General features: G+C 44.7%; 1 protein-coding gene across 2 annotated transcripts in view; it reads right to left on the reverse strand.

Moving 5' to 3' along the window:
- ralgps1 (Ral GEF with PH domain and SH3 binding motif 1) overlaps positions 1-24,372 on the reverse strand; it is a 710,183-nt gene that overhangs the window by 6,152 nt on the left and 679,659 nt on the right. For both annotated transcript variants that reach the window (XM_080211962.1, XM_080211961.1), the window contains 4 exons: positions 20,790-20,895; positions 17,103-17,195; positions 6,100-6,205; positions 2,670-2,761 (listed from right to left, as the gene is read on the reverse strand). In XM_080211962.1, the coding sequence (XP_080068088.1) occupies positions 2,670-2,761; positions 6,100-6,205; positions 17,103-17,195; positions 20,790-20,895 (397 nt within the window). The remainder of the gene's footprint in view (positions 1-2,669; positions 2,762-6,099; positions 6,206-17,102; positions 17,196-20,789; positions 20,896-24,372) is intronic.

Raw genomic sequence — 24,372 nt, forward strand, 5'->3', positions numbered from 1 at the left:
TTTACATTAAATGCACTACCCCCTCAAGCTAGCTGATTTGGTGGAAGCTTGGATACAAACAAGTCACCAAACATGCTTCTGAGCGAAGGTGATCGCAAAGGTAAAGTGGCTACAGTGGATACTACTAGCACCACTGGGGGCTGCTAGTTCACCCCGAGCCTGCAATGCAACTTTAACATTACTACTGTATGTCTTAGTTTCTGAATCCACCCCATGACCATGATTCCCTCATATAAATAAGGCATAAATAATAACAAAGGAAAGTACAGCCCAGGAACAGGCCCTTCAGCCTTCCAAGCCTGTGCCGATCATGATGCCCTAATTAAACTAAAAAAGATCCTTCTGCCCTTACTCGGTCCATATCCCTCTATTCTCTCCCTATTCATGCGCCCCTCCAGATGCCTCTTAAAATGTTACTAATGTGCCTTTTCCCACCATCTCCTCTGGCAGCGCGTTCCAGGCACTCACCACTCTCTGCATGAAAATTTCCCCGGCACATCTCCCTTAACCTTTCCCCCTCTCACCTTGGACCTCTGCCTCCTTGTAATTGACACTTCCACCCTGGGAAAAAACCTCTGACTATCTCAACGTCAACTTGCTTTACTCAAGTCGAAGGAACACATCTCGCTCAATAGCATTTGACAGGTGAAATAACAATAGTTACACGTGGAATGGTAACATGCTCTCCCTGGAGACGTAGGCATGAATTTTGAACCAAACATGGGGCAACTGGGCACATTAAACAACCACATTAATTCCCTTAAATGTCGTGTCAATTATCAATGCCTTTCCAAGACATTCAAAGACTCTTTGCATAGCTAGGATTATTACTGAATTAAAAGAAAAATATTGCAGATGCTGGAACATGAAACAAAAACAGAAAAGGCTGGAAAATCCCTGCAGGTTTTATAGCATCTGTGGAGAGAGAGTAGAGCCAATATTTCGAGTCTGAATGACCCTTTGAAGGATTATCCTGACTCAAAACATTGGCTCTACTCTCTCTCCACAGATACTGTCGGATCTGCTGAGATATTCCAGCATTTTCCATTCTTGTTGCCACTGATTTAATGGAACTAGCATGCTCCAAAATCGCGCGAATCATCTCACACTCCATCTGTGCGTGAATTCAGACATTTGTTTTGTAAACACGACTAAGTTCTTACAAGTCCAAATCTGAAACTGGGAGCAACTGATGATGCCAGGATCCTGTGTAACCAAGAGGAGCTGGCTTGGCCTCAGTGGGTTTCCTGGTTGCCAGCAAATCACCTTATTTCTGAGGACTCTGTCCCCCGCTGGGGGCCTGTACTTTTGTGGTTGCTGACTTTTCATGGACCAAAGAATACGTAACCTGCCCACTGCATAATTAACACTCAGCCTGAGTAATGTGGCTTCCTTCTAATTGGCATCTTGTGTTGGAGAAGCTGGTCCACATTACTCAATTCAACATTAGCTCCGGGGAGCTGGGCTGGAAGCAGCCACAGACACCACAACCTGATATTTAATATTCTAAAACTGTTTTGCATATAATAAAATAATCTTGTACCTACAAAGTGAAAGGAAATGGTCGCTATGAAACCCATGGCCACTGCTGGCCTCTCCTGTGCAGATCATTCAGTGTGTGAGATTAGCATATCAAAGGAATGTTGCAAATTGTTAAGATAGGGACTGGAAACTACCTTCTAGCTCCTAATTTAAAGAAAATAACTATTTGTTATTTCAATGGCTTGGACTGTGTCAGTGAACGAGAGAAAGGATCTGCAACTTTTTTATGGCTAACAAGGAATAATGAATGAAACAAGTACATGTGCGTTTATCTGACCCCCCCACCCAACCCCTGGCTGCTGGAAAGCCGAGGGACTTACTTTAATCCTTTTCTGCACCTATCTGCTCCACTGTGGGTGGCTCGGTGGTTAGCACTGCTGCTTCACAGCCCCAGAGGACACGGGTTCAATTCCCGGCTTGGGTCACTGTCTCTGCAGAGTCTGCACGTTCTCCCTGTGTCTGCATGGGTTTCCTCCCACAATCCGAAAGATGCGCTAGTTAGGTGCTAAATTCTCCCTCAGCGTACCTGCTGACATTTGCAACATTCCTTTGATCTGCTAATCACACACTCTGAGTGATCCGCATGGGAGAGGTCAGCAGTACCGGAGTTTGGCAACTGGGGGATTTTCACAGTAACTTCATTATGGTGTTAATGTAAGACTATTTGTGACACAAATAAATAAACCTAAAACTTAAAAATTGTATTTTCATATGTTGTGGAGGAAGGTGATCAGCCATCATCAGGGCAGGCTTGATGGGCCAAAAAGCCTACTCCTGCTCCTACTTCCTATATTCCTGGGCAGCAAAGGCCTGACAAAGTCAATGGGATCTTTTCAGAGCTGAGGCTCAGGCTCTGATGACATCATGGAAGCCCCGACCTGCCATTTTAACCTGCCCCTCTGCAGGGGAAACGATAGCAACTTCCTCATCAGATAAAACCCGCTGGGAAGAGCGGCCCAGCCCTTACCAGAACAAAACCGTGTTTAATAATGCGCTCGCGCTTTGAGAGAGCTGGGATCTTTCTCTTGCGATTAATCCTGCAATTTAATGCGATGTGCCCTCTTTGCGGCAGTTGTCAGCGAAGGCGCGCTTTGGATGATGTTCTGATACCAGCTGAATGGTCCTACCTGAGGCCTATTGCTTTTGCATGCATCATCCAAATGCTTGTGCCACAATATTGCATGGAACCTCGAGCTGGTCTGGAACTTGTAAACATTACCTGAAAGCGAAAAGCAGATGTGTTATCATAGGAACACAGCAACATAGAAAATAGAAGCAGAGGTAGGCCATTCGGCCCTTCAAGCCTGCTTCATTCTGATCATCAAATTCTATTTCCTGATTCCCCCTTCCCCCCACATCCTCTGATCCCTTTAGCCCCAAGAACTATATTTAATTTCATCTTGAAATCATGCAACATTCTGGCCTCAACTACATTCAGTGGTAGCGAATTCCACACATTCACCACCCTCTGGGTGAAGAAATTTCTACTCACCTCAGTCCTAAAAGGTTTACCCCTCATCCTCAAAGTCTGATCCCTAGTTCTGGACTCCCCCACCATTAGGGACATTCTGAATCTATCCTGTCCAACCCTGTTAGAATTTTATAAGTTTCTGTGAGATCCCTCCTCACTCTTCCAAACTCCAATGAATACAATCTTAACTGACTTGATCTCTCTTCAAATAACAGAATTGTCATCCCTAGAATCAGCCTAATAAACATTTTGCTGCACTCCCTCTATAGCAAGGGCATCCTTCCTCACACAATGAAATCCCTGGGTGGCAAGATGGCATAGTGGTTAGCACTGTTGCCTCACAGCGCCAGGGACTTGGGTTCTTGGTTTTGGGTCACTGCTTATGCAGTGTCTGCACATTCTCCTCCGAGTGCTCTGGTTTCCTCCCACAGACCGAGAGATGTGCTGGTTAGGTGCATTGGCCTTCAGTGTACCCAAACAGGCCTCAGTTTGTGACGCCTAGGGGTTTTTGCAGTAACTTCATTGCAGCGTTAATGTAAAGCCTACTTGTGACACTAATAAAACAACTCGCAAATATATAGAGCCTTCCAGATGGTGAATATGTCCAAAGGTGACTCATTTGAGCAGTCAACAAATGCCATGCTTCAAAGATTGATGCCTGGAATGACTTAGGAACTAATATCCTGTGACTCAACAGTGATGCATTGAGCAATTCTTTCATATTGAACCAATTTAATGAATACCCCATCACCATGCAACCTTAGCAGTGACAGTGCCATGAATCAGAGAAACACATCATCTATATAGAAAATGTATCCAGTTTAAGAAATGTATTAAAGCCAGTTAAATTCAGCTTAGCACTTTAGTCCATTTCTTTGGGGTGCAGCTTTCTAAAGTGGTACAGTCTCGGTGTTGCGCACACACTCTTTGTGGACAGGCGGGCTGGGAGTTCCTGGCTGGATAGGAGTAGGCTGGCACCAGACACACTCCAGCACTCAGGGTCAGGAGATAAGCAATGCCCTGAAATACTTCAAATACTTTCAAAGAAGTGAGTTTCATTAAAAAAGAAAGCTGGGAAGACTCGGATGTATGATAGGAATATTGGGAGAAAGGAATTTTATACTGAATCAATGGGTCCTTCATTTTGGGAAAAACGCCCATCTTCAAATAGTCTGACTGGGATCTGTGAATGTGTTAGCTGTCAGACGGTCTATAACATGGCTATCATTAGATCAAATGTGTCAGCACTCAATGATTCACAGCCAGGGGATAGAATTTCTGTCAGAATTTTAAAAATGTTGCACTGAAAGTCATAAAATCTTAGAATCCCAACAGTGTAGAAGGAGGCCATTTGGCCCATCGAGACTCTATCCCCGTAACCCCGCATATTTACTCTGCTAAATCACCCTGGGGACTAAGGGGCAATTTAGCATTGCTAATCAACCTAAACTGCACATCTTTAAAGTGTGGGAGGAAACTGAAGCACCCGGAGGAAACTCACAGGGAGAACACGCAAAAAAGACGGTCACCCAAGGCTGGAATTGAACCTGGGTCCCTGGCTCAATGAGGCAGCAGCGGTGCCACAGGTTCTGAGAAGGTACAACTGGGTTGATTCCTATGGGACAAAGGGATTGTCTTAAGAGGAAAGGTTGAACAGGCTGGGCCTACTTTAAAAGTTAAAGTTTATATGTTGGGCACCAGTAGACTTACTTTCACACAACAAAGAAGTCACTGTGAAAGTCCCCTAGTTGCCACATTCCAGTGCCTGTTCGGGTATACTGAGGGACAATTTAGCCTGGCCAATGCACTTAACCCGCACATCTTTGGACTGTGAGAGGAAACCAGAGCAGCTGAAGGAAACTCATGCAGAAAACAAGGAAAACTGACCCAAGCTGGGAATCGAACCTGGGTTCCTGGCGCTGTGAGGCAGCAGTGCTAACTACTGTGCCACAGCCATTAGAAGAATGAGGGGTGATCGTATTAAACATATGATTCTGAGGTGGTTTGTCAGGGTAATTCTTGAGAGGATGTGTTTCCCCTCCAGGGAAGATCTAGAACTAGGAGGGCCACAATTTCAAAATAAGAGGTTTCTCGTTTGAGATGGAGATGAAGAGGGATTTCGGGATCATTAGCGTTTGGCACCTGAGAGTGCGGTTCAGGCTGATAATTGAATATTTTTAGGTCAAGGTAGGCAGATTTTTAAGGGAGTCAAGGATAAAGAGAGACAGGCAGGAAACTGGAGTTGAAATCAAAATCTGACCAGTCAAGATCTTATTGAATGGCAGAGCAGGAATAAGGGGCCAAATGGCCTACTCCTGCTCTTGTTTTGTTATGATTAGACAGAATTGTGGATTTGTTCCACCAATACATACATATACACATACATACACACACTCTCACACACACACACACACACACACACACACACACACAAAGATACAGTACTTTGGCCACTCTTAACTAGAGTTTCATATGAAAATACTTTGCAATATTTCACAGGTTGGAGATCATAAGACCATAGGACATAGAAGCAGACAGAATTAGGCCACTCGGCCCATCGAGTCTACTCCACCATTCAATCATGGCTGATTTTTTTCTCATCCCCATTCTCCTGCCTTTTCCCGATAACCCCTGATCCCCTTATTAATCAAAAACCTATCTATCATGTTTGTTGCTATGTCGTTGAGGTCACTTCTAAAGGGGGGGCTCCAGTATGAGACCATCATATACAAGGGATGGCACAGTGGTTAGCACTACAGTATCACAGAGCCAGGAATCTGGGTTTGATTTCTGTCTAGGGTGACTGTGTTGAGTTTGCACATTGTCCCCGTGTCCGCATGGATTTCTTCCGGGTGCTCCAGTTTCCTTTCACAGTCCAAAGATGTGCGGGTTAGATTGATTGGCCGTGACAAATTGTCATTTAGTGTCGGGGGATTAGCAGGGTAAATACGTGGGGTTACGGAGATAGGGTCTGGGTGGGATTGGTGCCAGCGCAGGCTGGATGAGCCGAGTGGCCTCCTACTGCAATGGGATTCTATAATATAAAAGGTTTGAGAGAATTGGCTCTTTCTCCCTCTGTTGCTCACCTTTATCAGGATCACTCAGCTGAAAGATATCTGGGTGCTCTGGGTCATCAGGTAGAACGACCATCCATCCTGCTATAGACACCTTCTTGCTGGGTGATGATTTGAACTGTTTGGAAGACATTAAAATACAGAATGTTTTTTAAAAAAGCAGAAATTTTAATAAAGATTTGTAATGAAATAAATATCAGAAGAAACAAAACTGGAAATGAAATACACTGAACGACAATTGACCAATCAGATTAGTGACCACAACAGTCTGGATTTTACTCTTGTCTAACTTGTTCCCGTTATATTGTAAAGAGATGCTGGTTTCTCCAATTAGGAATTTTCTTCATTATTCACCGGTTAATAGTTTGAGCAACATTGGAGAAGAATTCACTTCAAATAATTGAAAGACTGCACGCAAAAGGACTTTAGATTTACAAAAGTCTGGCCAAAAATGAGTTCCCCAAACAGTCCACAATATACTAGGGTCAAAAAGCTATTTAAAATAAAATAACTTGCAAACAATCAGAAGCTGTTTACCATTTTTGTATTGCCAAACTAAACACATACAAAAGCATTTCCTGCTGAATTCCTGCTGACACCTGCTAGGATTGTTGACTCTGCTCACTGACTTCTACAGAAACTTTAAGTTAACCATGTATTCTACAGACATGGATACCACCTCCCTCCCAGATACTTTCAAATTGCTGCACAGAATCATCCCAGTGTAATAGCATCAACTGTTCACCGTTACCCATAATCACACAACATGGTGATGTACGACAAGGGCTGGACCTAGACAGTATGATGTTAGTGTACCTTTAAGAAGTGTTTTTTTTAAAATCATGATCTCTGCATCTCTCACAGTCAGTGTTTATCATGCTCACAGCCATAGGTGATGTCATTGTGGGAGGAGAGAAAAACTGTGGGCCGATCAGGTGACAAGATCTCATGTTTCAGTTTCGCTTTTGCTGCAGTGTTAGAGGCAGTCTTAGAAGCAAGCTGGAAAAGAAGTCTCTTTCTCTCTGGGTTTTTATTTTGAAAATTTTACCTGTCAGCTGAAATAAGCGCAGCTTATTGTCATCCTGAGTAAAGAATCTGTGTTTTGGTGCTTGTAGTAAAGAATCTGTGCTTTGGGATTTTGGGGAGCTGATACAACTACAAACTGCTGAGTTTTCAAGATCATTTGAAATCTGCATTCAACCTAGAAAACTTGATCCCAGTAGCAAGTGAGCATTATTCTATTCTGAGTTAAACCTGTGAAAAGGGTTTTTGTTGTCTATGGGATTGGCTTGATTGGAACACATTAGATATATTTGTTAAGGATTATACATTATAGCAGTTGGTTTTTTCCTTGTTTGCAATTGATAAAAGTTCTTGCTAATTTATTTACTATACATGTTAACTATATCCTTAAATGAGCTTTGTTTGCTAAAAGCTCCCTTGTGTGTCTTTTGAATCACACCTGAAGTGGAACATACCATGCTTATCCTAGCCAAATTCAAGATGTAAAACTTGTGATTCAGGTGGGCTTCATAAAACACTTTGGAGTTTTTGACCTGCAGCGTAACAATCATTATCAAAATTCCTTCAAAACTTTCCAGGAGCTCCTCATGATTTTTAAGGATTTTTAAAAAACCAAAAAGTGGCTGTGCAAGAATCTCAAAATTACCTACTGAGGTATCCATTCAAGTGCTCAGCACAGAGCTTCAGTTGCCTGATATAAAGCACATGCTGTGTTACCACAATCCAGATATTGCAGCTGCAATGATGGTGAAACTATCATTTACATTTATTTATTAGTGTCACAAGTAGTGTCACATTAATGCTGCAATGATGTTACGGTGAAAATTCCCTAATCACCACACTCCAGCCTCTGTTCGGGTACACCGAGGGAGAATTTAGCATGGCCAATGCACCTAACCGGCATGCCTTTCTGACTGAGGGAGGAAACCGGAGCATGGTGGCACAGTGGTTAGCACTGCTGCCTCACTGCGCCAGGAACCCGGGTTCGATTCCTGTCTTGGGTCACCGTCTGTGTGGAGTTTGCACATTGTTCCCATGTCTGTGTGGGTTTCCTCTGGCTTCCTCCCACACTCCAAAGATGTGCAGGTTAAGTTGATTGGCCGTGCTAAACTAACCCTTAGTGTGAGGGATTTGGTAGGGTAAATATGTTGGGTTATGGAGATAAGGCCTGGGTGGGATTGTGGACGGTGCAGACTTGATGGGCTGAATGGCCTCCATCTGCACTGTAGGGATTCCATGGGTCACCCGGAGGACACTCACACAGACATGGGGAGAACATGCGGGGTGCCATATTTACTCTATTACTTATTACTCCATTGAAACCAACTGCAACTGCGGGAGTCTGCACATGCGCAGGATAATGCGACTGCCAGTGTTTGTTGTAAAGTTACAACTTATGCATGAGGTGTATGTGTGTTCTCGTTGATTTTGGTCCCAGATGTTAAAGGGCAGCACAGTGGTTAGTCTCACAGCACCAGGGACCCAGGTTCAATTTCGGCCTCGGGAGTGAAAGTTTGCACATTCTCCCCGTGTCTGCGTGGGTTTCCTGCCACAGTCTGAGAGATGTGCTGGTTAAGTGCATTGGCCGTGCCAATGTGCTCGAACAGGTGTGGCGACTAGGGGATTTTCACAGTAACTTCACTGCAGTGTTAATACAAGCCTAGTTGTGACACTGATAAATAAATGTAAATCACTGCCAAAGAGCTGTCACCAGCAGGTCTGTCACTGGCACATCAGCAATTCCCCCCTCGTTACAGCATCCTCCAATTTCTTCCTTCATCTTCAGCTCTGGAACATTGCTCTGCATCCAGTAAAACAGTCACACCATCACTCCCACCCCCATCCACCTCAATTACACACCCCATCCTTCTCTTCACCCCAGGGATGTGCCCCATGGTAGATTTATACTCCATGCCATCCTTCAAGCTGGTGTAGAATGAATGTTCCTGACAGTTTGAGTGTTACGGCAGATTTGTGGAGCGGCTGTCAGCGTGCGACAGCGCACAAGAGGATGACAGTTTAACACATCCGCTCAACCATCACAGCCAACAACACACACAAGCAGCAGACATGCTCGAGAAAGTTTAGCTCCGCTCCTGGAGCTCAGGCACCGACAGCAGGAATGTGCCCTTTTGTTGAAAAATACAGGTCACGTTTGGAAGACGTCAATAGCATTTGAAACCAGTTTTGTTTTTTTAAGTGTGCTGTTTGCAGAAACCGGCTTTGATCAATTGCTGCAGCTAGCGAAAAACAGGTACGGAGTGGGCTGGCTTTAAATTCAACAGATTCAGGCTTTCTGGAGAAATAAACCCAACAAATCAGTCCCTGACTGCACTTCAAAGAACAAAGAACAAAGAGCAACACAGCACGGGAAACAGGCCCTTCGGCCCAACGAGCCATTTTAACATTGAGAGTTCGCTCTTCCACCCATGACCCTTGTCTACACTTACGGCACTCCACACTGGAAACCAGATTGAGGGGAAATTAACTTCGGGACAATTTGTTACACCAATCAGCCTAAGAGCACATCTTTGGGGTGTGGGAGGCAACCGGAACACCCGGAGAAAACCCACGCAAGCACGGGGAGAATGCGCAAACTCCCACAGATACTGGCCCAAATCCATGTATCTGCACAGCAATCAGTGATAGTCACTGAGCTGTCATGTTGCCCATAATCAGACCTCAACTCTCATGACTGTAACACTACATTCTGCACTCTCGCCCTTCCTTCTCTGTGAATGGTATGCTTTGTCTGTATAGTGTGCAAGAAACAATACTTTTCACTGTACGTTAATACATGTGACAATAATAAATCAATCAAATTATTACTTTCTGTTAAAAAGGATCAAAAAGATATCAACAAGTGGGCAGCAGGATGGCACAGTGGTTAACACTGCTGCCTTACAGTGCCAGGGACCTGGGTTCAATTCCAGCCTTGGGTGACTGCGCGGAGTCTGCACATTCTCCCTGTGTCTGCATGTTTTTCCTCTGGATGCTCTGGTTTCCTCCCACAGTCCAAAGATGTGCGGGTTAGGTTGATTGGCCATGGTAAATTGCCCCATAGTACCAGGGAGATTAGTAGGGTAAATATGTGGGGTTACGGGGATAGGGTGGCATTGTTGCCAGTACAGGTTCTGCACTGTGGGGAATTCTACGATTCTATTCTAAATGCCCTCATGAACACATCCACCCAACTGTTGATTCGTTTGAGCTGATCTACAGCCTGGTCTCGATATTTCACCTCTCATAAAGTAAAAGCAAAATACTGCAGATGCTGGAATCTGAAACAGAAATAGAAAATGCTGAAAAATCTCACTGGATCTGACAGCAATCTGTGAGGAGAGAACAGAGCCAATGTTTTGAGTCTGGATGACCCTTTATCAGAGCTCTGACGAAAATCCAGGCCATGTTTCATCTTATGAAGAAGAGGATAACTAGAGGTCATTAATATAACACAGCGGCAAGGAATCCAGCAGGGAATTCAGACAAAACTGCTGTGTGGCAAGTCATGAGAATGTGAAACTCTTTACCACAGAGAGGGGTTAAAGTGACTAAATATAGATGCACTTGAGGGGAAACTCGGCAAGCAAATGAGGGAGGAGGGAATAGAGGCTGATGACGACAGATTTAGATGAGAAAAGAGAGGAAGGGGCTCAAGTGAAGCACAAGTTCAAGTTTATTTATTAGAGTGACAAGTTGGCTTATATGGGGTGGCATGGTAGCACAGTGGGTTAGCACTGCTGCTTCACCGTGCCAGGGACTGTGTTCGATTCCCGGCTTGGGCCACTATTGTGTGGAGTTCGCATGTCCTCCCCGTGCTTGTGTGGGTTTCCTCTGGGTGCTCCTCTTTCCTCCCACATTCTAGAAGATGTGCTGGTTAGGTGCATTGACCCGAACATGTACCGGACCGTGGCGACTAGGGGAATTTCACAGTAACTTCATTGCAGTGTTAATTTAAGCCTTACTTGTGACAAATAAATTTTAAAAACTTTTTACATAACACTGCAATGACGTTACTGTGAAAATCCCTGAGTCCCACACTCCAATGCCTGTTTGGGTGCCACCATGCCACCCTATCAGCCCTCAGTGAAAGCTACAGTGATCGATGCTGGATATGATCTATCTCTATAGCTGCCTTTTGCAATCTCCCAACACGCAGAAACAATGTTAGATTCTGCAGCTAAATAGCTGTGAAGATAGGCAAAGAATTGAGGAACACCTAAAAGTGCAACAGATAGAGATGCAATGAGTGTTATTTCCTGGTTACAGTGGTAGGTATGATGGAACAGCTTCTCACTTGTAACAACATTTGTTTCAGGTACAGTTTAACACCTCTGTTATAACGATAACTTGTATTGAGATAGCACCTTTAATGCCGTCAAATGTTACTAAATATAACCAGTGAGCCATGTAAATAGTTCACCAAAAACTTGGTCAAAGGGAGGAAGGATTTAGGGATGGAATTACAGAGCTCAGTAGCTCAAAGCACAGCCACTGGTGTTGGAGGAATTATAAAGTTTATTTATTAGTGTCACAAGTAAAGCTTACATTAACACTGCAATGAAGTTACTGTGAAAATCCCCTAGTCGCCACACTCCAGCTCCTGTTTGGGTACACTAAGGGAGAATTTAGCATAGCCAGTGCACCTAACCAGCACGTCTTTTGGACTGTGGGAGGAAACTGGGGCACCTGGAGGAAACACACGCAGGCACGGGGGAGAACATGCAGACTCCGCACACAGACAGTGACCCATGCTGGGAATAAGAGCTTAAGTGGACCCTGGGCACTGTGAGGCAGCAGTGCTAACCGCTGTGTCACCGTGCTGCTAACCTGGCATCTCGGATTTTATTAATATTGCTGAACTTGAGTACACAGACCTTTTACGCTGTGCAAGAATAATTCTTAACAATTACTTTGGGCTACTTAAAAAAATATTCAAAAAGAATGAAAGTGACTTCTTAAGACTTGCACAAGGGAAAACACACGGCTGGCTGAGGTAAGTACACACACTCCCAGCAGATGGAGCTCTTTAATTCTCCAACATCAGGTAGTCACAGTATCACAGGTCTTTATAGAAATGCCAAATACTTCAAGAAACAACAATAGCTTCTAACTGCTACTGCTAACTTACTTATCATCTGTGATGACCTCTGACTTCAAGCACACAGTTGCTATTGTGGACAAAGATTTAAACAATGTTCAAGTTACATTCCATTCATAACAGAGGAAACTTTATGAATAAAGCTCGGGGATTAATTTAAATTAAACTGAGAGTTTCACAAATGCAAAGCTATTAAGAGCTTAAGTGGACCATCAAATACCACATCAAATGGTTTCAAAACAATTTAAGGCCAAGTTTCAGGATAAATTATTGTTGGCAAAGATATTTCAATGTTTCTGGTTACACCATTTCTCTCAGGAATGCTCATTTCCCATCTTTTGGTTTTCTTTTCTAGAAAGTTACGTTTTTGTTAAAACTGGAAAAGGAACAATGCAGTCAAATGCAGCACGGCACAGATGTGAAGCTCCCTCCAACCTGCTTCAAGAGTCTGTCTCAGTCCCCAGCCTCCTCCCCCTGGCCAGCTCACCCAGCCACTGGCCTTGTCAATCTGCTATGTAAACAGAGACAGTTTTGTGGGGCAGCTCCAGGAACTGGAACGAATCTGCTGAAACTCACTGTATCAGTCAGCTTGTTCATCCCAGTGTGGCCATGGCCTCGGTAAGTACAAGACGAATGTGCGGACTCATTCCATCCCATTGCCCCTCAGTAACAAGGAGAGATAGTCATTGCTTCAAGAGAATTATCATTCAGGTGATACAATAGGACCTTAAGGAGTTTCTCTAAAGACTAAAGGTCTCTATAGTTTCTTGCCGACAGTTACTTTAGACTACCTCAGAGAGAGAGAGAGACACACACACACACATATAGACTAGCCCAGAGAGAGACACACATAGACTAGTTCGGGGAGAGAGAGAGAGACACACACATATAGACTAGCCCAGAGAGAGACACACATAGACTAGTTCGGGGAGAGAGAGAGAGACACACACACATAGACTAGCCCAGAGCGAGACGGACATTGACTAGGTCAGAGAGAGAGAGAGAGAGAGAGAGACACACACACACACACACACACACACACACACACACACACTAGCTCAGAAAGCAGAGACAGACAGATTAGCCTTCCCTCAATGTGGAATGCCATAAGCATAGACAAGGGTCATGGGTGGAGGGGGGGAATCAATGTTAAAATGGCAGCGCGGGTTCATTGGGCCGAAGGGCCTGTTTCCCGGGCTGTTTTGTTCTTTGTTCTTTGTAGTTCGGAGAGGGGAGAGAGACACACACAGACTAGCTCACAGGAGACACACAGACTAGCTCAGAAAGCAGAGACAGACAGATTAATTCAGAGAGGAGAGAGAGACACACACAGAATAGCTCAGAGAGAGAGAGAGACATAGACTAGCTCAGGGAGGAAAAGGAGAGAGAGAGAAACACACACAGACTAGCTCTGAGAGGGGAGAGACAGACTAATTCAGAAGGCAGAGACAGACAGATTAGTCCAGAGAGGAGACAGAGAGACACATAGACTAGCTCTGAGAGGAGAGAGACACACAGACTAGCTCAGAAAGCAGAGACAGACAGATTAATTCAGAGACGAGAGAGAGAGAGAGAGACACAGAGTAGCTCAGAGAGAGACAGGTGAGCTCAAACAGAGAGAGAGGGAGAGAGACATAGACTGGCTCAGAGAGGAGAGAGAAAGAGAGAGAAACACACACAGACTAGCTCAGAGGTGTGAGGTTTATTCCTGTTAATTGCATCCTATAACACCTTGAGAAAAGTATTTACTCTGGCTGCTGTTACAGAGTACATGGAGAACCAGAAGATGGCTCTGTGTGACCTTAGTGACTACACAGAGAGTGCTGAAACAAGCTCCTCTATCACGTTCTGTTACTCTCAGCAAGAGGAACAAAGAGCATAATAATGGATGTATAAAATCTGAAACAGCAAAGGCTGGAAACATTCAGCAGGTCAGACAGCCTCAGTGGAATGAAGTTACTGTTACAGACTAGATAATTTTACAAGTCTGGACCTTTCACCAACATGGATTTCCAGCATTGTCTGTTCATACAATCATATAGTGCAGGAGAGGCCCTTCGACGTGTCTACATTAGAAACATCTGAACTCCCACCTAATCCTATCTGCCAGCACTTGTCCCATCATGGCCCTGAACGTTACAATGGACCAAGTGCTCAACCAGATACTTTTTAAAGCATATGAGGCATTTCACCTTTACCACCCTCCCAGGCAGCACAAACCAGACTGTCGCCACCCTCTGGGTTAAAAAGTTTTTCCTCATATCCCCACTAAACCTCCTCCCTCTCACCTTGAACTGATACTCCTCGTGACTGACCCTTCAACTAAGGGGAACAGTTGCTCCTTATCCACTCTGCCCATGCCCCTCATAATCTTGTACACTTTGATCAGGTCGCCCCTTCAGTCTTCTCTGCTCCAACGAAAACCCAAGCCTGTCTAACCTCTCTTCCTAACTTAAATGTTCCATTCCAGGCAGCCTCCTGGTGAATCTCCTCTGTAGCCTCTCCAGTGCAATCACATCCTTCCTATAATGTGGTGACCAGAACTACACACAGGACATTAGCAGTGGCCTCACCAAACTTCTATACAACTCCAACATGACTTCCCTGCTTTTGTAATCTATGCCTCAATTGATAAGGGCAAATGCCCCATTTGCCTTCTTCTCCAAACTAACAACATGCCCTCTGGCTTTCAGAGATCTGTGGACAAATATGCCAAGGTCCCTTTGTTCCACAGAAGCTCCTAAGTGTTTGGCCATTCATTGAATATTTCCTTGTCAAATTACTCCTTCCAAAGTGGATCACCTCACAGTTTTCAGGGTTACATTCCATCTGCCACTTATCTGACCATTCTGTCTATATCTTCTGTAGCCTAAGACACTCTGCTTCAATATTAACCACCCGTCCAATCTTTGTGTCATCAGCGAACTTACTAATCCCACCCCCCACATAGTCATCTATGTCGTTTATATAAATGATGAACAATAGGGAGCCCAACACAGATCCCTGTGGTACACCATTGGACACTGGCTTCCAGTCACTAAAGTGGACTCTGTCATCACCCTGTGTCTCCTACAACTGAGCCAATTTTAAACCCATTTTATCAAATTACTCTGTTTCCTATGTGCATTTACCTTCTTTACAAGTCTCCCAAGTGAGACCTTGTCAAAGGCTTTATTGAGATCCATTTAAACCACATCGACTGCACTACCCTCATCGATATATCTGGTCACCTCCTCAAAAAATTCAATCACATTTGTTTGGCATGACCTCCCTCTGACAAAGCCATACTCATTATCTCTGCTCAAGCTTTGCCTCTTCAAGTGGAGATAGATGCTGCTCTCCTTCAGAAGTTTCTCCAATATTTTCCCTATTGCTGACGTGAGACTCACTGGTCTGTAGTTCCCTGGTTTATCTCTACAGTCCTCCTTAAATAGCTGAACCCATATTAGTTGCTCTCCCGTCATCTGGCATCTCCCTCCCTGGCCAGAGACAAATTGAAAATTTGGGTTAGAGCCCCTGCAATCTTCTCCTTTGCTTCTCACAGCAGTCTAGGGCACAATTCATCTGGACCTGGAGATTTATCCACTTTTAGGGTTGCCAACACCTCCAATACCTTGTCCTTCCCCATATCAATTTGCTCAAGAACCTCACAGTTTCTCTGCCTGAATTACATATCATCATCCTCATTCTCTTGGGTGAACATGGATGTGAAGTATTCATTCAATAATTCTACCAATGTCCTCTGGTTCCACCCACAGATTGCCCCCTTGGTCCTTAATGGGCCCTACCTTGCGATTTGAAAGATGCATCATAGTGGGACAGAGAAGATGGTTCTCTGAGGAGTAGGAAGGGTTCACCCTACTTGTCTGACCTAAGCGCTGATGCTAATCCCAGTGAAAAGCAGCTATGTGCAGTGAGCGTTTCTAACTCTAGGGCTGAGACTTCCCAAACTTAGTTCCCCAAGAACCTTTACAGCTGGCAGGGAGAGAAAGAGAGAGATGAGATTTAATTTCGCTAATCTGCAATGAATTGTAGCCAAAGTCCCAGGAATCAAATGCTATTTCTGTTTAATTACTGAATAGATTTGTACGTTTCAGACATGTATTAACCTACATGGGGTGTCATGAATATTTTAAACAGCACTTCAGATGAAATGAAAATGAAGTTAGGAACTTCAAAGCAAAACCCCTTAGTGATGAAACAGAATATAAAACGAATACAAAATGGTACAAATAGTATAGATGCTTTTCATAGAATCATAGATTCCCTGCAATGCAGGAGGCCATTTGACCCATTGAACCTGCACTGACAACAATCCCACTCTATCACTGTAACCCCAAATATTTACCCTGCTAATCCTCCCGAAACCAGGGTCAATTTAGCATGGCCAATCAACCTAACATCTTTGGATTGTGGGAGGAAACTGGAGCACCTGGAGGAAACCCACACAGACACGGGGAGAACGTGCAAACTCCACACAGTGACGACCCAAGCTGGGAATCAAACCCAGGTCTCTGGTGCTGTGAGGCAGCAATGCTAACCGCTGTGCCACCATGCTGTCTTGTGAAAATCCCCTAGTCACCACATTCTGGCACCTGTTTGAGGGAGAATTTAGCACAGCCAATGCACCTAACCAGCACGTCTTTCGGACTGTGGGAGGAAGCCGGAGCACCTGGAAGAAACCCACGCAGACATGGGGAGGATGTGCAGACTCCGCACAGACAGTGACCCAAGCTAGGAATTGAACCCAGGTCCCTGGTGCTGCGAGGCAGCGATGCTAACCAGCCTCAGCTCTGATCTTTAAAAAAAAACCCGTAATCGATATACGAGGAAATTATAAAAAATTGATGTTTTGAATACTATCATTATGGAGAAGGTGGGGATTACTTACATGCTTTCTCTCAGAGGCCCGCAGTGACTTTGCAGAGAAATATAGCAGAAGCGATCCAGAAAGTATGAGCCAGTAACGAGTCCAGGATGACATCTGAAGGCAAACAAAAGGTCAAAAGACTTTTCAACATTAAATCACACTAAGCTACATTCCTATATGAATAGTCACCATGACCTCTGTGTATCCAGTTATTCAGTTACAGATCACAGATCTCCACATTTTCTCACCTGGAATGTTCCACACATCCTATTTTTTTGACGTTAGCTCTGCAAGTAAAAAGCACGCTTTTCTTTTTCTTTGTGTGTGCAGCCATATAGCATTTCACCAATTTTTTGCAAACTTCCACCCTTGATGTTTTCTCCCCCCATGTGGTTTTTCTGAGAAATCGGCCGCTGATGGGCTGTGTACAATACCTGGGCAGTGCATTACTCAGGGTCAATTCAAAATCAACATGAACAGTGACGTCACCCTTATTGCCATTCTGCACTGGATGCCAAAAGACATACTTGGGGTCAAAGTCCCAATGTGAGGAGAGATTGCTTAACTAGATGCAGTCTCTATGGGCGGGGACCAAAGGGCGGGTGAAGCACTGAAGGGGTCTGGTCATGGAGCCTCTGCCCTGAGTCTGCCAGTGAAACATTGGTGGGTTCTAGTGACCAGGAAGTGAAACATTTGTGGATTCTAATAACCAGGAAGTGAAGCACTGGTGGGTCTGTAGGCAACAAATCTAACTGGCTGTTGGGGCAGGGGAAGAGGTCGGGCAGATGGAAGGGGACTGGGTAGGGGAGAGGGAGGGAGGGAGAGAGTTTGCCAAAACTATTCAATTGGCACCACGCTGTAGAGAGCAGTTGGGCTCCCATGTCTGTTACTGGGTTCCGCTGCACCCTTCCTGCATTTTGACCTGGACAGGGGTCACCAATAGCAAGTTGCAAGGGTCAATGTAACAGTCATTCAATCAATCAATCAACAACTGATGTCTAACAGGATTCACAATCATAGATTCCCAATGAAGCCTGTTAGTGCTTTTTAATTGAACTTCTAGTCCCATAAAAGAAAAGGGAATAAATTTGCCCAGGTGAAATAAATTTGAGTGTCTGTGTATGAAAATAGCCAGTGATGTGTAGCTGTTATGTTGAGAATTGGCCAAAAGGGGGAGCAGTGCACCGTGTGGTTTCTGGTCGTTCAGTCAAAAGGCACCCAACTAAATCTCAACCTTTCCATTCTTGTGATCAAGCGGTGATGAACTATGGAGTGTTTGTTATTAGCTTCCTACCTGTGAGGGGATTTGTTGTTAGGGTGAATAACTAACCTCTTTATCAGCTGGTCTGATCCACTCAAAATCAGCCCTCTGTCTCCTGCTTATATTTTTACCATCTGGGCTGATCTGGTTATCTCCTAAGGGCACGAGCATATGGTACGACAGCAGACGCTGCACCCCCATCCTCAAATTCCCCCCCCCCACCCCCCTTCTTCAAAACACCCACAGTGACTCAGGCTGCACAAACAACATTGTGAAGCCTATTGATGGGAAACCCTGGATAACGGCTCAGCCATCACCAAGGACAGGGGATTGACCGCAAATTTGACACGACAAGGGGAGTAATTTTCTCGGCTGTGAGTATCACAAGTCAAATGTGATTGACTCTCAATGGCCCTCAGAAATGGCCCAGCAAGTCACTCAGTTTAAGGACAACTTAGGGATGGGCAATAAATTCTGGTTGGCCGGCAATGTCCATCTCCCACGAATGAATAAGGAAAAAAAACGTGAAAGACAATCACTTTGTGCAATGCGTTTGTATAACCAGGTGTATCTTGGCTCCGCGCCCCCACCCCCCCTACTCCAATACAATCAATTTGTTTTCGTTAGAGAGAAGAAGGTTAAGAGATGACTTAATTGAGGCATACAAGATGATCAGAGGATTAGATAGGGTGGACAGTGAGAGCCTTTTTCCTTGGATGGTGATGGCTAACACGAGGGGGCATAGCTTTAAATTGAGGGGTGATAAATATAGGACAGATGTCAGAAGTAGGTTCTTTACTCAGAGGGTAGTACGGGTGTGGAATGCCCTGCCTGCAACAGCAGTGGACTTGCCAACTTTAAGCGCATTCAACTGGTCATTGGATAGATATATGGATAACATTGGAATAGTTTAGGTTAGAGGGTCGTTAGATTGTTGTGCCGACCAGTGGAACCATCGAGGGCCGAAGGGCCTGTACTGCGCTGTAATGTTCTATGTTCTATGAACCCCTCTTCAATATCTACAGGTGGATTTTCCAGCTTCAGTGTCATGGAGGAGGTCCATCTTCCAGCCTCAGGGTGCTCCTGGGAGACCCACCTTCTTTTTCTGGAGGTCCATCTTCTTTCTTCATCGGTTGGTCCATGATATTGGGACACTTTCAAAATGGCATCCAGATGTGATGGCAGGAAGAGCACAATCATGCTCACCCCACCACAGAACGCAGCACTCAACCACCAGAGAACCCCTACAATGCAGAAGGAGGCCGTTCGGTCCATCGAGTTTGCACCAACTCTCTGAAAGAGCATCCCACAATGGCCCTCCCTGCTCATCTAACCTGCACATCTTGGAACATTAAGGGGCAATTCAGCACGGCCAATCCACCTAACCCCACATCTTTGGAGCGTGGGAGGAAACCGGAGCACCCGGTGGAAACCCACGCAGACATGAGGAGAGTGTGCAAACTCCACACTGGCGCTGTGAGGCAGCAGTGCTAACCCACTGTGCCACCGTGTCACTCCAGGTGCAGAACTAATGTGGAAGATATAGCACGGTTCCCCACCAGCCTAAGCAGCAGGAAACACTACATGTTCCCATTCCCACCACGCAACCTAATCCCAGATAGGAGAATGCTGCCAGGGATGGAACATTTAGATTATAAAGAGGGGTTGGATAGGTTTGGGTTGTTTTCCCTGGAGCAGAGAAGACTGAGGGGTGACCTAATTGTGGCGTTCAAGATTACGAGGAGATTGGAGAGGGAGTTGATAGGGAGCACAGCTGTTCCCCTTAGTTGAAGGGAGAGCCACAAGGGGACACAAGTTAAAAGTGAGGAGTGGGAGGTTTAGGGGGGATTTGAGGAAAAACGTGGTGAGGGTCTGGAGTGTGCTACCTGGGGGGGTGGGGGTGGCGGCGGGATGCCTCACATCCTTTAAAAAGTACCTGGATGAGTATTTGGCACACCATAACATTCAGGTCCGTGGGCCAATTGCTCACAAGTGGGATTAAATGGACAGGAGGGCACTTCATGCATCGGTGCAGACTCGATGGGCCAAAAGGCCTCTTCTACAGTGTAGTATTCTGTGAATTCCATCTGAATAAAGGAAAGGCAATTGCACACACAAAGATAGGGGACAACCAAATGCAAATCATTAACTAAATCACATCTGACTCCTTGGAAGAGACAGTTTGTTGCATCCGTTATTAACCTATGCCTTTTGCTTCATTGCCGTGTATTTTTTAAACACAATTTTCATTTTTTTTTAATTCTAGGCTTTAAGTGCCGGAGGAAAATCCTGCGAATGCGAGGCTGATGGGAATTCCTGCATTTGGTTCAAAGACTTTGATATATAGCCTCAGGATGATTAGTCACAAATCTCTGCCAAGTCAAACAGCTGAACATTTGGACGGCCCTGAAGAAAATATAAACTCTGTCGAGATAGGTTCCACTTACTGCTGGCTTCTTGCCCTCCTTCAGCAAGGTTTTCCGTCTCAATGGTCCTTCTATGGTGACGGTTCCGCTTGTGCCACTTAAGGGGCAACTGCACGCGTCTGTCGGGCTGATGAGGAAAGGAAAGCAGTTAAGGCCTACAAATCTCTCAAAAACCAACACTTCATTCTGTCAATTGCTACAGGATGCTGCTCCTCATAATTAGTCTTCAGAACTATCTTAAAGAGTGTCAGCTGTTGTGTTCCTACAATGATATAAAGGCTCCTCTCACTCATGAGGGATTGGATAAACACCTTCTGGGTCCATTTATCGAGAGTCGGCACTAAGAACATTCATACAAGAGTAGATGATGTCAGCAGCAGAGCTGTGTGCACTGTGTTCCGCTCATAGTGGAAGTGAGACTGGACATCATTGCATTTTGAAGCGATTCAGAGATGGTTTAACCAGACCAACTCCTGGAACAGGTGGGGTGTCTTATGAGGAACTTTAGGACAGGCTAGGCTAGTATCCACTGAAGTTGAGAAGAGCAAAGGACGACTTGATTGAAACAAATAAGACCCTGAGGGGTCTTGGCAGGGTGGACGTGGAGAGGATGTTTTGTCTTGTGGGTGAATCTAGTCCTAGGGAGTCACTGTTTAAAAGTAAAGGGTCGCCCATTTAAAATGGAGATGAGGCTAATTGTTTCCACTCAGACAGTTGAGAGTCTTTGCAACTCTCTTCCTGAAAAGGCAGTGGAAGCAGTCTTTGAATCTTTTAAAGACAGAGATGAATAGATTCTTGGTGAGCAAGGAGATGAAAGGTTATTGGGAGTTAGTGGTGCGCAAGGAGAAAAAAAATGACAATGATGTTAACAACAATAATGGCAATATTGGCTTTAATGTGCAATTGTAACTAAGAGTTAAGCATGCTGGGCTTTCCGGTTGATTTATATTTGACAGTGGATGCAGGTTGTAAACTTGCTGTTGTTGTAGTCTGCTCTGTGAACTGTGACCTGACACTTCCTGTGTTAAGCACGTACAGAAGGATGTTTGGATGGCACTTTGGTGCCACCAGTTCCTGTGGTGCCCAGAAATGGATTAAGGCAATGTGACCCACATGACATTTGAACTAAGTATTATGGAGTTGTTTGTGACTAACTCCATTGGCTGAGTATCACAGAACTTCCTGCAATGCTAGGACTATTGAGGATAAAGGCACATGCTCCAGACCTTTGTCTCCAGTGATAACTCAGAGTTCAAATGTCACAAGACAGCCCTGAAGAACATCTTCAGAGGAAGACATGAGGGCAGCGTCTACATTGGGAACGGGTCTGGCTATTTCATTCTAAATCGGGTAGTATCTGTCTTCAGTTAAATAATGGGAGTATCTGGCTTCAGCTAAAGAATGGGAGTATCTGTTTCCAGTTAAAGAGGTGGCGCTCAACGAGGAGGTGGCGCTCAGCGAGGAGGTGAGCTCAGTAAAGAGTTAAAATGTTGCAACTGTTGTACATTTGAGTTCAGTACCTAAAGTGTTAGATAAAGGGAAGATTGTTAAGAGAATTTGAGTCAATTCCTGTCTTTGATTTGTCACATTAAACAGGAATGCTGGGGAAGAATTTAAATTAGCAGCTGAATAACAGCGGGATGTGCATTCGAGTTTACTATCAGATCAACCATGATCTTATTCAATGGCCCAGGAGCCTTGAGAGGCTGAATGGCCTCGTGTTTCTTGTTCATATGTTCATGTCACATGACACATTTCCCTCCAAGTGATGCCATGCTGCTATCCCTTAAAGGCATAGTACAAGTTAAGTTAACTTTCTAAGTGTATCAAGCCTTAATGTAGAACTTGCCATGCATCAGCAAAAACTTCAAAGATGCTTAAGCAAAATAAATGAACTGTTGCTATTTATTAATTTTAGGAACTAGCTGTTGTTGACTAGATCACAACTGGCTCTGAAGAAGAGTCAAATTGGAAACATTAACTCAGTTCCTCTATCCACAGATGCTGCCAGACCTGCTGCATTTTGCAGCACTTCCTGTTTTTATTTCAGATTTCCAGCGTCTGCAGTATTTTGCTTTGACAGTGTTATGGTCTGTAGTCACGTATGCTTTTTCAAAGAAAGAAAAAAGTGCTGTGCATTGCAGCACAATGTCTGAACAATGGGACTAAGCAATGAGGATATCCTGTGTTGTGCGTCTGTACATTGTGTTGATAACTCAATTCTGGCGAAACTCAATGCGTAAACAAGGGCAGTTTCCAGTTTCCACTTGCCGGGGGGGGTTTAGGGATAGGGTTAGAAGCATTGCTGGAGGCCATCAATACAAGATAGTTAACTAAAAAACCCAATAATGAATTTTGAAGAAGGTTCTTTGCCCAAAGAGTGGCAAGAATGTGGAACGTCTACAATAGGATACATGGATTTAAGGGGAGGTTAGACTAGTATATGAAGGCGAGGGGAATGAAGGTTAACGAGATCAATTTAGATGAGGAAAGATGAGTGAAGCATGAATCTCAGCATGGACGCTTTGGGTTGAATGGTCTCTTCCTGTGCCATATATCCCAAATGAGGGTAGAAGGATCTTAGGAGGAGATCACTCAGCCATTTTACGATCTGTCCAGGCAACAGTTCCATGTTCAGGATTACAAGCATGGCAAAGAATGGAACCAGCCAACTTTTGGTGACAAAGAGTTCAAGAGCCAATAAACTGCTTATGGGTGAAGAATTCCATGGAGAAGGATTCCATGTTCCATGTGCTTATCCATTAACTGCTTGAAAGTTCCTAAAGTGTCCGACTCCACTATCACAGCAGGCAGTGCATTCCACACCTCAACCACTCTCTGAGTAAAGAATCTACCTCGGACATCCCTCCTATATCTCCCACCATGAACCTTATAGTTATGCCCCCTAGTAACAGCTACATCCACCCGGGGAAATAGCCTCTGCGCATCCACTCTATCTATCCCCTCATCATCTTATAAACTTCTATTAAGTTGTCTCTCATCCTTCTCCGCTCTAAAGAGAAAAGCCCCAGCTCCTTCAACCTTTCCTCGTAAGACCTACCCTCCAAACCAGGCAGCATCCTGGTAAATCTCCTCTGCACTCTCTCTAATGCTTCCACATCCTTCTTATAGTGAAGTAACCAGAACTGAACACAATATTCTAAATGTGGTCTCACCAAGGTCCTGTATAGTTGCAGCATAACCCCACAGCTCTTAAACTCTAATCCCCTGTTAATAAATGCTAACACGCTATAGGCCTTCTTCACAGCTCTATCCACTTGAGTGGCAACCTTCAGAGATCTGTGAATACGAACCCCAAGCTCTCTCCATTCCTCCATTTTCCTCAGAACCCTGCCGTTGACCCTGTGATCAGCATTCAAATTTGTCCTACCAAAATGAATCACCTCGCACCTATCAGGGTTAAACTCCATCTGCCACTTCTCAGTCCAGCTCTGCATCCTATCAATGTCTCTTTGCAACCTGCAAGAGCCCTCCACCTCATCCACTACTCCAACAATCTTGGTGTCATCAGCAAATTTACTAACCCACCCTTCAGCCCCCTCCTCCAAGTCATTGATAAAAGTCACAAAAAGCAGAGGACCCA

The sequence above is a fragment of the Carcharhinus amblyrhynchos genome, chromosome 25 (genome assembly GCF_965287045.1).
Source record: "Carcharhinus amblyrhynchos chromosome 25, sCarAmb.v2.hapA, whole genome shotgun sequence".
NCBI classification, from domain to species: domain Eukaryota; kingdom Metazoa; phylum Chordata; class Chondrichthyes; order Carcharhiniformes; family Carcharhinidae; genus Carcharhinus; species Carcharhinus amblyrhynchos.